General features: G+C 51.7%; 1 protein-coding gene across 1 annotated transcript; it reads left to right on the top strand.

Annotated features, from left to right (window-relative positions):
- Positions 1 to 2184: 2184 nt before the first annotated feature.
- C1H22orf31 (chromosome 1 C22orf31 homolog) lies at positions 2185 to 4702 on the top strand. Its single transcript, XM_044685479.1, has 4 exons — positions 2185 to 2224; positions 2344 to 2399; positions 2778 to 3233; positions 4247 to 4702. Exons 1-4 carry the CDS (start codon positions 2185 to 2187, stop codon positions 4700 to 4702), a joined length of 1008 nt encoding a protein of 335 aa, XP_044541414.1.
- The last annotated feature ends 4833 nt before the right edge of the window (positions 4703 to 9535 follow it).

Below are 9535 nucleotides of genomic sequence, written 5' to 3'. Positions count from 1 at the left end.
CAGGGCAGGGCTTCCAAAGACGGGATTCCCATTTCTAAAAGTCTGGCGAGCCTCGAGTGCTGCCCATCCTGGCCGCTGCGGTCCCTCCTCCCGGGGCGCCTGACCGCCGCAGCTCTCAAAGGGACCCTTGTTCTCCGGCTCCCTCGGCCGCCCTCAAGCCGTCCAGCCTCCTCCAGCCTCCTCCGCGGCTCCTCCCTCCCCAGAAGCCCCCGGGCTCCCGCGCATGCGCAAAGCTGCCACCCCCCCCCCCCGCGTCTGCTCTGGCTTCAAGCCTTCTCGCTGGCGGAGGGGGACTATGGAGGAGCCCCGGAGCGGTCCAGCTCGAACCCTTCCCCTCCTCCACTGGGGACCGGCTCCAAGGCAGGAGAGCGCCACGGGCGGGCCAGGCGATTTGGGGGCCGGATCGGAACTAGGACCTCCCGCGTCTGCTCCTGGCTCTCCTCGTGGATGCCGCCTGGGTGGCTCTGGCAGCCCTTCTCTCTGGACACACGGACATGGGATTCCACAGGAGAGCCCAGACCTGAGCGGCCTCCCAGCTGGGTGACCCTGGCCAACGCCCTCCACCCTGCTGGCCTCAGTTTCCTCATCTGTAAAATGCGGGTAATAAGGGCATCTACCGCCCAGGAAGGATCACAGGATCCCGCGAGAGCTTTATAAACTTTAACAGACCATAGAAATGCTGGTGCCACTATTAGTAAGCCGGGAGAGCCCTCGGAGGCCCCCTGGTCCTACCCCTTCGCTTATAGGCTGGGATTTGAACCCAGATTCTCTCCCTCCATCTAAGGGCAGCTCAGTGGCATAGTGGAGAGTTCAAACCCAGCCTCAGACACACTGATTAGACACTGGGCAAGCCACTCCTCTCTGCCAGCCTGTTTCCTCATCTACCAAATGAGCACGAGAAGGAAATGGCAAACTGGCTGTGTGACCCTGGGCAAGTCACTTCACCCTGTTGATCTCAGTTTCCTCATCTGTAAAATAAGATGGAGTAGGGTATGGCAAACCACTCCAGGATCTTAGGTGTATTACCCTGGGCAAGTCATTTCACCCTGTGTGCCTCAGTTTCCTTATCTGTCAAATGAGCTGAAGAAGGAAATGGCCAACCAAACACTCCAGTTATCTTTGCCAAGAAAACTTCAAATGGGGTCATGAAGAAGAATTAGACCCGACTCTGAGACCCAGACCAAAGGGGGACTAGAAGACTGCAGCCAGGCCCTCCAGGTCACTCATTGATGCAGAAGCTCGGGGCAGAGGAGGGGAAGGGGCTTGATCTTGGGGTCCCACAGCAATGGGCCAGCGACAGAGCAAAGGGCTAGGAGGACCCAGCCCAAGACGCCAACCATTCTCAATGGCATAAAAAAAGCCAAATGACAGACTTAAAAAACAAAACAAAACATCTAAGCCCTCCCAGGCCCAGAGAGGATGAGCCCGGCCCGCTGGTGGTGTGCTGGCCCTTCGAGCTCCCACGTCTCCGTCTCAAAGTTTATAAAGCATTTTCCAATCCACCGTCTCATCAGATTCTCCCAGCCATCAAGGGTCAGCCATGTTAGGCCCATCGCCCCCATTTTACAGATGAAGAAACCAAGGTTTCCACAGTGGGATCGACCGTCCAAGATCTGGCCTGAGCGGGGCCAGCTGTGTGCTTCTGGCTCGGCCCTTCCGCCCAGCCATCCCGTCTCCTCTGGCCCTCCCCGTGGCCTGTCAGAAAACTTCTGCAGCTGGGACACGACCCAATCAAACTTCTCCCAACCCAATTTCAGGATAAAATGCGATGATGTAACACATACACCCACATCACAAACCAAGGTGACATCACAAATACTAGAGGTAACAGTGGTACCAAAGTGCCTTCAAGGGACCCGAACAAAACAAAACAATTTGTCCATACATGACTGAACCAGAGAAAGGCAGGTGACTAGAAATATTAAAAAAAAAAAGGAAAGAAACGCTATACATACCTATTTTTTTTTCCTAAGCTAGCTAAAATAAAATTTAAGACAACCAAAATATGGTAAGGTAATCAATCTTTCGTTGATTTTTTTTTTAACTATAGATCCGCTGATTTAGAAATCCAGTTGGTAGTTTGGGGTTCTGGTCTAGTCTATAGAGTCAAGCAAATTGCAAGAGTAGCTGGGACGCTGGTATTCCTTCGTGTCTGGGCTCTGTAGCTATCAGTATGCTATCAGCATGAGCGGCATGCCTCTGCCTTTGGGCCTAGAGACACCAAGTACACTTAAGTACCTCTGCGATTTCTGGGGTTCAAAGGCACCGGGCCTGACTGGGGAGGGAGGTCTCTTGGGTTCTGGTCTTCCCGAAGGCCCTTGGTTCCCGGGTCCCTCCTGCTAGATGGTGAGGTCCTTGAGAGCAGCCAGGGGGAAACGAGGAAGCGAGAGATCCGCGAGGTAGGCTGCCGCTTTCTAATTCTCATAGATTCTCCAAAAGCATTTAAAGCCTTCCTCGTTGGGGAGTGCTCTGAGGAAAAGCTGCTAGGCTGGTCCTTTGGTTCCTCGAGGATGGATGGCTACTTTACAGGGGTGTCCTTGAAGGAACGTCTTGTTCTGGTACAACGGGGTAGGGTTCGCAGTCCACCGCGGTGCCTTCCCCATCCGAGAGGAACGTTCTGGTGAGGCTGCCAGGGAGGCCAGGGAGGCCAGGGAAAGCTCTCAAGAGCTTGTTGGAAGGGAGGATCTAGGAAAATGTGATGTGACCTGCTCTCTCCTCTCTACCGCCTGCCTAACTGGCCTTTTCCCGCTTCTTTTCCTGTTTTCTTGGCATTCTAGCACCCTATCTATATGAGGCGAAACAGTGGCATTCCAACCTATGGACTTCGACAGTCCATCCTCGTTAATAAACGGCTCCAGGACTGTTATGTTGACACCCCCACTCTCACCAATATTTGGACTTCCAAGACGTATGCAAACCCGAGCGTAGCTTCGAAGGGCGGCCTCACGTCTTCTTGGGAAGTTGTCAAGAACCCCCTAGTGTCGAGCTCCTTCTCGCTGGTTAAGTTAGTCCTCAGGAGGCAGCTGAAGGACAAATGCTGCCCCATCCCTCCCAAGTTAGGCACTGAGGGGAAGGCACGGAAGATCCCAAAGATAAAGACCAAGGGCACTGGGCCGGTGAGGGCCGACCCGGGGGACGGGGACGCTGAGTCTGTCCCAGACAAAGACAAGAGCCCTTCTGGGAAGCCATCGGGCACGGCGGATTTGATGAGGTCTACGGGACACGATAGTGAGGTAGACAAGGCAGATTCTGATATACCTCCTTCCTCCCCCCCCCCCCCCAGACCCACAGATGACAAGTAGAACCAAGAATTGGGCAAAAACAGGCCCCAGGGTGACTTGTGTTAGAACCGTCCTTAGAATGTTCCACCTCTCTACTGAGAAAGGGGGGAGATAGCCTAGCACCTCTTATTTTGCATGTGGAATTTATAGAAGGGAGAGCTGGAAGTTAGGTGATTTACCCAAGGTCATACAGGTAGTAATTAGTAGAGCAAATAAAAGATTCACTTAAAAAAAAAAAAAAAAGAAAAAAGGTCAAGACTCTGAAGAATATGGGCCTCCTCCTGGACCAAATATAAAGTTCTTGGGGATCTAGAGCTCTTCCAAACATGGTCCCTTCCCATCTTTCTCCTATTGCTGGGATTAACCTTCCCAAAGTCAATGGTCCAGTCACCCAGCCCTATCTGCTGTTCCTCCCCACATGCCATTCCACTGGCCATGGTTTGGAGTTCTCTCCTTCCACAGCTCTGCCCCCTAAAACCCCAGGCTTTCTTCAAATTCATCTCAAACTCCATCTTTCTTCTGCAAGAGGTCTTTCCTGCCCTCTTCCCAGGTTACCATCCACTTCTCTTGTATCTGTCTCAAACATGCTGTCTCCCCTCCGTCTCCCTACCCACAAGTCACTGCCTCTCAATGCTTTAGGGAAGTCCCCAAGACTCATAGGTTGTGTAGTTGCCACCAGTAAGCGCTGGTAGAACTTCCTCATCTAGGAGTTCCTTAGATCCACGAGATGATGGACCATCTGGTTCTGTTTTCCTGCATTAACGTAAGCGACTTGAGGGCAAGGTCTATTTTTTGCCTTGTATCCCTGGTCTGGCACCTCGCGAGTGCTTAATGTTTGTCCCCTATTGACAAATCAGAGATGCACCCAATGGTCAGTGGGCCTCCCGGTTCTGAGGTTGAATGGCCAAACCATGGATTATTCCCTTCTCCACTTCTACCTCTGACCTTTCTCTTTTCCTGTCTAGAGTGAAGAAAGTCAAAAGGAGGAAAAGGAGGCAGCAGTCGGTGAAGATCTCCAGGACGGAGCTGTTACCCAAATTCCCCTAGGGGAAAGTGAAGGACCGGTGGGGGAGACGCAAGACCTTCCTCTAGGAAATCGAGGTGAACAACCACCCCAGGACACGCTCATCATCCACGGGCTCTCCGCTGAGCAATACACGGCCCTGTACCACTCGGTGGTGGAGCCCATGCTGTGGAATACATCAGGAACCCCCAAGAGATACAGCTTGGAGCTGGGGAAGGTCATCAAACGAAAGCTCTGGGAAGCCCTGTGCAGTCAGGCCACGGCCCCCAGCCCTGAGGGAGCAGGCTCCGGAGGAGTCGCCAACGATCCCGGGCCACCCGGGAAGCGCCCAGGTCCCAAACCGGACAGGGAGGTCGGTGAGCAACCAGCAGTGCCCAAGTGGCCCAAGCTAGAATAAAGAGCTCGGGGGAGAAGCGGATGAATAGAACCATCGAAGAGTAGGACTAGAATATTTGTATTGGATGTCGGAAAATAAAAAACAACACTTTGTACTCAGGATGTGCCTTCCTGGTCTTTTGCCGGATGGGCCCAGGGCTCTGGCACTGGGCACTCACTCCAGCCTGGCCACGAGGCACCGTCCTGAGGGGGAGGCGGCAAAACGGTTGGGGTTCTAGCCTCAGCTCTGCTATCTACTAGCTGTGGAACGCAGGGTAAGACCTTTCCTTTTCGATTAACTGGGGGAGCGGGGTTCTGCATTAGATCGGGGGTCCTTCATGTTTTGGGGGTCTTGGACAATCTGTGAACCCCTTCTCAGGGTATTTTTGCACAACTAAAATACACAAGGTGACAATGGAGCCCCAAAAGACTGAAATCCAGTTGTCAAACTATCAAAATGAGCCCCTCGAGCTGCTCTCCCAGGACCGGAATCTTTGCATGAAATGATCTGGGAGAGCCTGGCTAATTTTAACTCCATGATCCCTGTAAGGATTCTCTCCCGAGTCGCTTGATTTTATTCTTACATGTTAATTCTTTAAAAAAAAAAAAAAAATCAAACCCAACCCAACCCTTAGCTTCCATCTTGGAATCAAGACTGTATGTTGGTTCCAAGACAGAAGAGCGGTGAGGGCTAAGCCACGGGGGAGAAGTGACTTGCCCAGGGTGACCATGCTAGGAAGTGTCTGAGGCCAGATTTGAGTCCAGGACCTCCTGCCTTTGGTCCTGACTCTCAATCCCCTGAGCCACCTAGCTTCTCCCTTAATTTTCTTTTAAGGGTCCTAGAGCTCCCCCGCATCGGGACATTCATCAAGTAAAGATTGCAAGTGGGAATGCCTCCACCCCTCTTTTGTCCCTGGGTGTCTGGGCTAGGGGCTCCTTCTAAAACTGCCCCAGTGCTTTAGCTGGCCCCCTCTGGGCCACTCATTCACAATCCACCAACGGGGTGGCCACCCCCAGCCTGGTGGTCATGCCTGTGTCTCTCAGGGCAGCCGTGCACCCGTGGATGGAGCCTGGGATCCAACGAGCCCAAACTGGTAAAGGAGAGGTTGTCTATCCATTAACCCATTTAAATGCCAACCCTGTCTAGGAAGACGACGAGGGGCTAATGAATGTAGACCCCAAAGTGCCCTCACACCAGGGGGACTTGGATTCATGCGGCATATTTCTTTTATTCTTCTTAAGCCTTTGGGTTAAATACTGTGTTTTGGCTCCAGGGCAGAGCAACGAGGGGTGACTTGTCCAGGGTTGCCCAGCTGGGAAGTGTCTGGGGCCAGGCTTGACCTCTGGATCTCCCGTCTCAAGACTTGGTTCTCAGGCCACTGTGCCAACAAGCTGTCCCCCACATGGCACGGCTTCACCAGGCTGGAACCAATGGCCAGGTGTGGGGAATTAGAATCTGGAACGCCCGAGACCCGCCCCAGGAGAGCCAATGTTTGCACTCGCCAGGACCTGGCCGTCCAGACGCTGTTTGTTTTATAGATGGGAAACCGAGGTTTGGAGAGGCTCGAGGGACAATTCAAACCAAGGTCTCTGTGGATCCCCAATCTTTCATTTCCCAGGACAAATCCAACAGGGTTTGTGCTTGCTTTTAGGGGATAAACGGTGGAATTTCCAGGAACTCTCAGCTGAATGAAAGCCTGTGGCACCAGGACCGCCCTGGGGAACCTTTTGGCTTTTAGGAGCACTGCCGTGGATTTTCTTTCTTTCTAAAATCCTTCCTTTCAATCCTCCTAATAGCTCTAAGACAGAAGGGCACCGGCTAGGCAATCGGGGTCACCCAGCTAAGAAGTCTGTGACCAGACTGGAACCCAGGACCTCCAGGTTCCAGGCCTGGCACTCTGTCCTCTGTGCTACCTAGTTGCCCCCGAGGTGGACTTTCACAAGACAGAACACAACATCAGATACATACTTGATAAAATTGTATTTTTTTACAGTCTTTTGTACACTTTGTTACAAAAATGGTAGAAGACTACACCTTGCTTAGTTCCATCGTGTTTTTGGTCGGCGAATAGGCGGAATCTGGGTGCCATGATCTATATTTACAGGGCCTCGGGTTAGTGATTTCCAATGATTATGCCAATAATGTCACACTCTCAACGTAAGACACGGCTTAAGATAAATATATTAGTAAATAAATATTCTGAGAACATATTTCCATAAATGAAACGTGTTGCTATACATATACAGAATATACACAAGTTGTTTTCTAGCCTTTACAACATTTCTGAAAGGGTAATGCCGGAGGAAGCCCTCGGAGCGCGTCGGCCCGACGACAGCATCTCTCACGAGCCCCGGAAGTGCTATGGAGGAAGACGCTCATCACTGGTTTCTGTACAGAAAAAGGTTCCTGCTGGAAAACAGCTGGCACCCCCCTCCTCCTATTCCTCCTCCTCCTCTTTACTTGCCTCAAGTTTCAGCAGGGCCTGGCAGCGAGCGGGGAAGGGCCGGGGGCAGACCCCAGGCCCCGCCAGCCCTTCTTCCCTTCCCACACAGGAGGGAGCGCCCCGGTGTCTGGGGGCTCAGTGGAAAAGGTGATCCGCTCCCACGGTGTGGAGAGATTCACCTGGAAAAGGTCTCCCACAGTCACCCCAGCCCCGCCCCCGGAAGCAGAACCGGTCTAAAGGACTTCCTGTGTGGATGCCCCTCGCTGAGCTCCCCAAAGCCAGGGGCAGCCGTGGTCTGGACTCTGGGTTCCAGGGCCTGGCAGGGGCCTTTCTGGCGGCTGGCTCCTAAGAGGGACACCCACCGGCACCCCCTCCCTGCAGGGGCCCCAGAGGGCTTTGGGGACCTCATGCAGCACTAAAGCTCTCTACACTCAGCCCTCGATCCCCCGTGCCAGGCTCCTGGAGGTCGAGGTTGACCCCCCATTCTTCTTTCACTCTTATGTCATCATCCAGGGATCCCGGATGGTGGATTTGAACTGAGCCCAAAATAAATCTGCTGTGTGTTGGGAGGGAGGGGGGCCCTACAGGGGCTCTCATAGGGCTCAGGATTTTGGAAGACGGGTGAGGTTGGGGGCCTTTAGGAACAGCCCCCAGCCCCCCCACCCCCCATTGTAGAAGGCTCCTCTGAGAGTTCTGCTCCCTCCCAGATCCAGGCAGCGCAGACTGGCCCAGCACCTCCCCTCCCGGTATTGTGGGGTGGGGCAGCCAGGTGTCCTGGTGGGGTGCCAAGGCTCCTCCCAAGCTCACCGAAACAGATTTCCACAGGTAAAGGGCGGTGGGGGAGGGGGTCTGGGTTTGGGAAGCCCAAGTGCTGGCTCAGAGCCGGCCACCCTGCAGGCCCTGAGGGGACCTCACCCACTGGCCTGCCCAGGGGGTGGCATCTTTGCTGCTCTCAGATGTCTCCTCGCTAGTGAGGGAGGGGATGTTCTGGGCCATGGGGAGGGCAGAAGCTCTCGCTGGCTTATGGCCAGCCGCCAGGCCTGTCAGGCTTTAAAGAAAGGAAGGAAGGAAGGAGGGAAGGGAGGGAGGAATGAAGGAATGAAGGAAGGGAGAAATGAAGGAAGGAAGGAAGGAAGGAAGGAAGGAAGGAAGGAAGGAGGGAGGGAGGAAAGAAAAAAGCATTTATTAAGTTATGTGCCAGAATCTGTTCTCAGATACTTCCTAGCTCTGTGACCCTGGGTAAGTCACTTAATTCCATTTGCAGAGCTCTTATCGCTCTTCCGCCTTGGAATCTATTCTAAGACAGAAATTAAGAGTTAAAAAAAGGTGTTCCAGGCACTGTGTAAGAACATTAGAAACATGATAAAACTTGCCCTCTATTCTGAGAAATAGACCTTGGTATGCAACTCTTTTATGGTGGCTGATTTTTACCTCCCTTAAGCATACTGGGAGACAGGGCAAGATTGTGTTAATTATTCAGTAAATGAATTTATTTAGCCAGGAACAATCTCTGAATTAGCTTCCAGGTGGCAATCTGCTTGAGCTATTAGACCAGACTGGCATCTGAGCTACTCTGGGACGTTTCCCCCAGAGGTAGGTAGCTGTGTGTAATAAGCTGCTGCATACTTTCAGGCCACCAGATGGCAGCCAACCCCACAAACTCTCAGGTTGCTCTTTTCTCATCTCCATCCAAAAAGCAACTTTTGTTCAATCCTTGTTGCCCAGATTCCAAACTTAATCTAGGGGCCGAAATATAACTTTGATGTGAATATTAAAATATGAAACCTATCCTCTATATCCGGCAGAAACCCTTTTGTCTTGAAATACTACACTCTCTGAGGTTATTTTGCAATGCACTAATGGATTTAGAAACATGTTTTGATTAAATAGTTTATTATACATAGGATAACATGGGAGAAAAAATAGACCAACCACATCTTTATGGAGAGAGTCAGCACTAACTATTTGCTGTCCTAGAGCTCTTCCTGATCTTACTCCAGAGAAGACTTTTATGAATTGATGCAGAATTGAAATGGAAAGAACCAGGAAAATGAATGACCAGTGATGGGCAAACTTTTTAAAGAGGGGGCCAAAGGAAAGGAAATGTTCATCTGTCAGTCTGTTTCTAAGGCAACACTTTCGAAGTTTTATTGTATTGTATCCTACTCATTGTATTCATCAGATTAGGAATAATGTCACAGGACTGGATAGAACATTTCAGGGGGCCACATCTGGCCCTCGGGCTGTAGTTTGCCCATCACTGAATTGTAGACAATAACCACAAAATCATAAAGAAAAATAATTTTGAAAAGACCTAAGAACAGTGCAATTATCAACCACAATGGCAAGGAACTAATAATGAAGCATGTTACCTACTCATTTACCAACAAAAAGCTGATGGACTAAAGCTA

This window comes from Gracilinanus agilis, chromosome 1 (genome assembly GCF_016433145.1).
Source record: "Gracilinanus agilis isolate LMUSP501 chromosome 1, AgileGrace, whole genome shotgun sequence".
NCBI classification, from domain to species: Eukaryota; Metazoa; Chordata; class Mammalia; order Didelphimorphia; family Didelphidae; genus Gracilinanus; species Gracilinanus agilis.
Note: the sequence above shows the minus strand (reverse complement) of the source record. Positions and strands in the feature narration are given on the sequence as shown.

Bases quoted from the DNA above. Each gene is read 5' to 3' on its own strand.
- C1H22orf31 (XM_044685479.1), top strand. From the start codon at position 2,185: ATGAGCGGCATGCCTCTGCCTTTGGGCCTAGAGACACCAA. The intron at 2,225-2,343 runs GTACACTTAAGT...CCCTCCTGCTAG, and splicing joins TTTGGGCCTAGAGACACCAA to ATGGTGAGGTCCTTGAGAGC. The intron at 3,234-4,246 runs GTAGACAAGGCA...TTTCCTGTCTAG, and splicing joins CTACGGGACACGATAGTGAG to AGTGAAGAAAGTCAAAAGGA.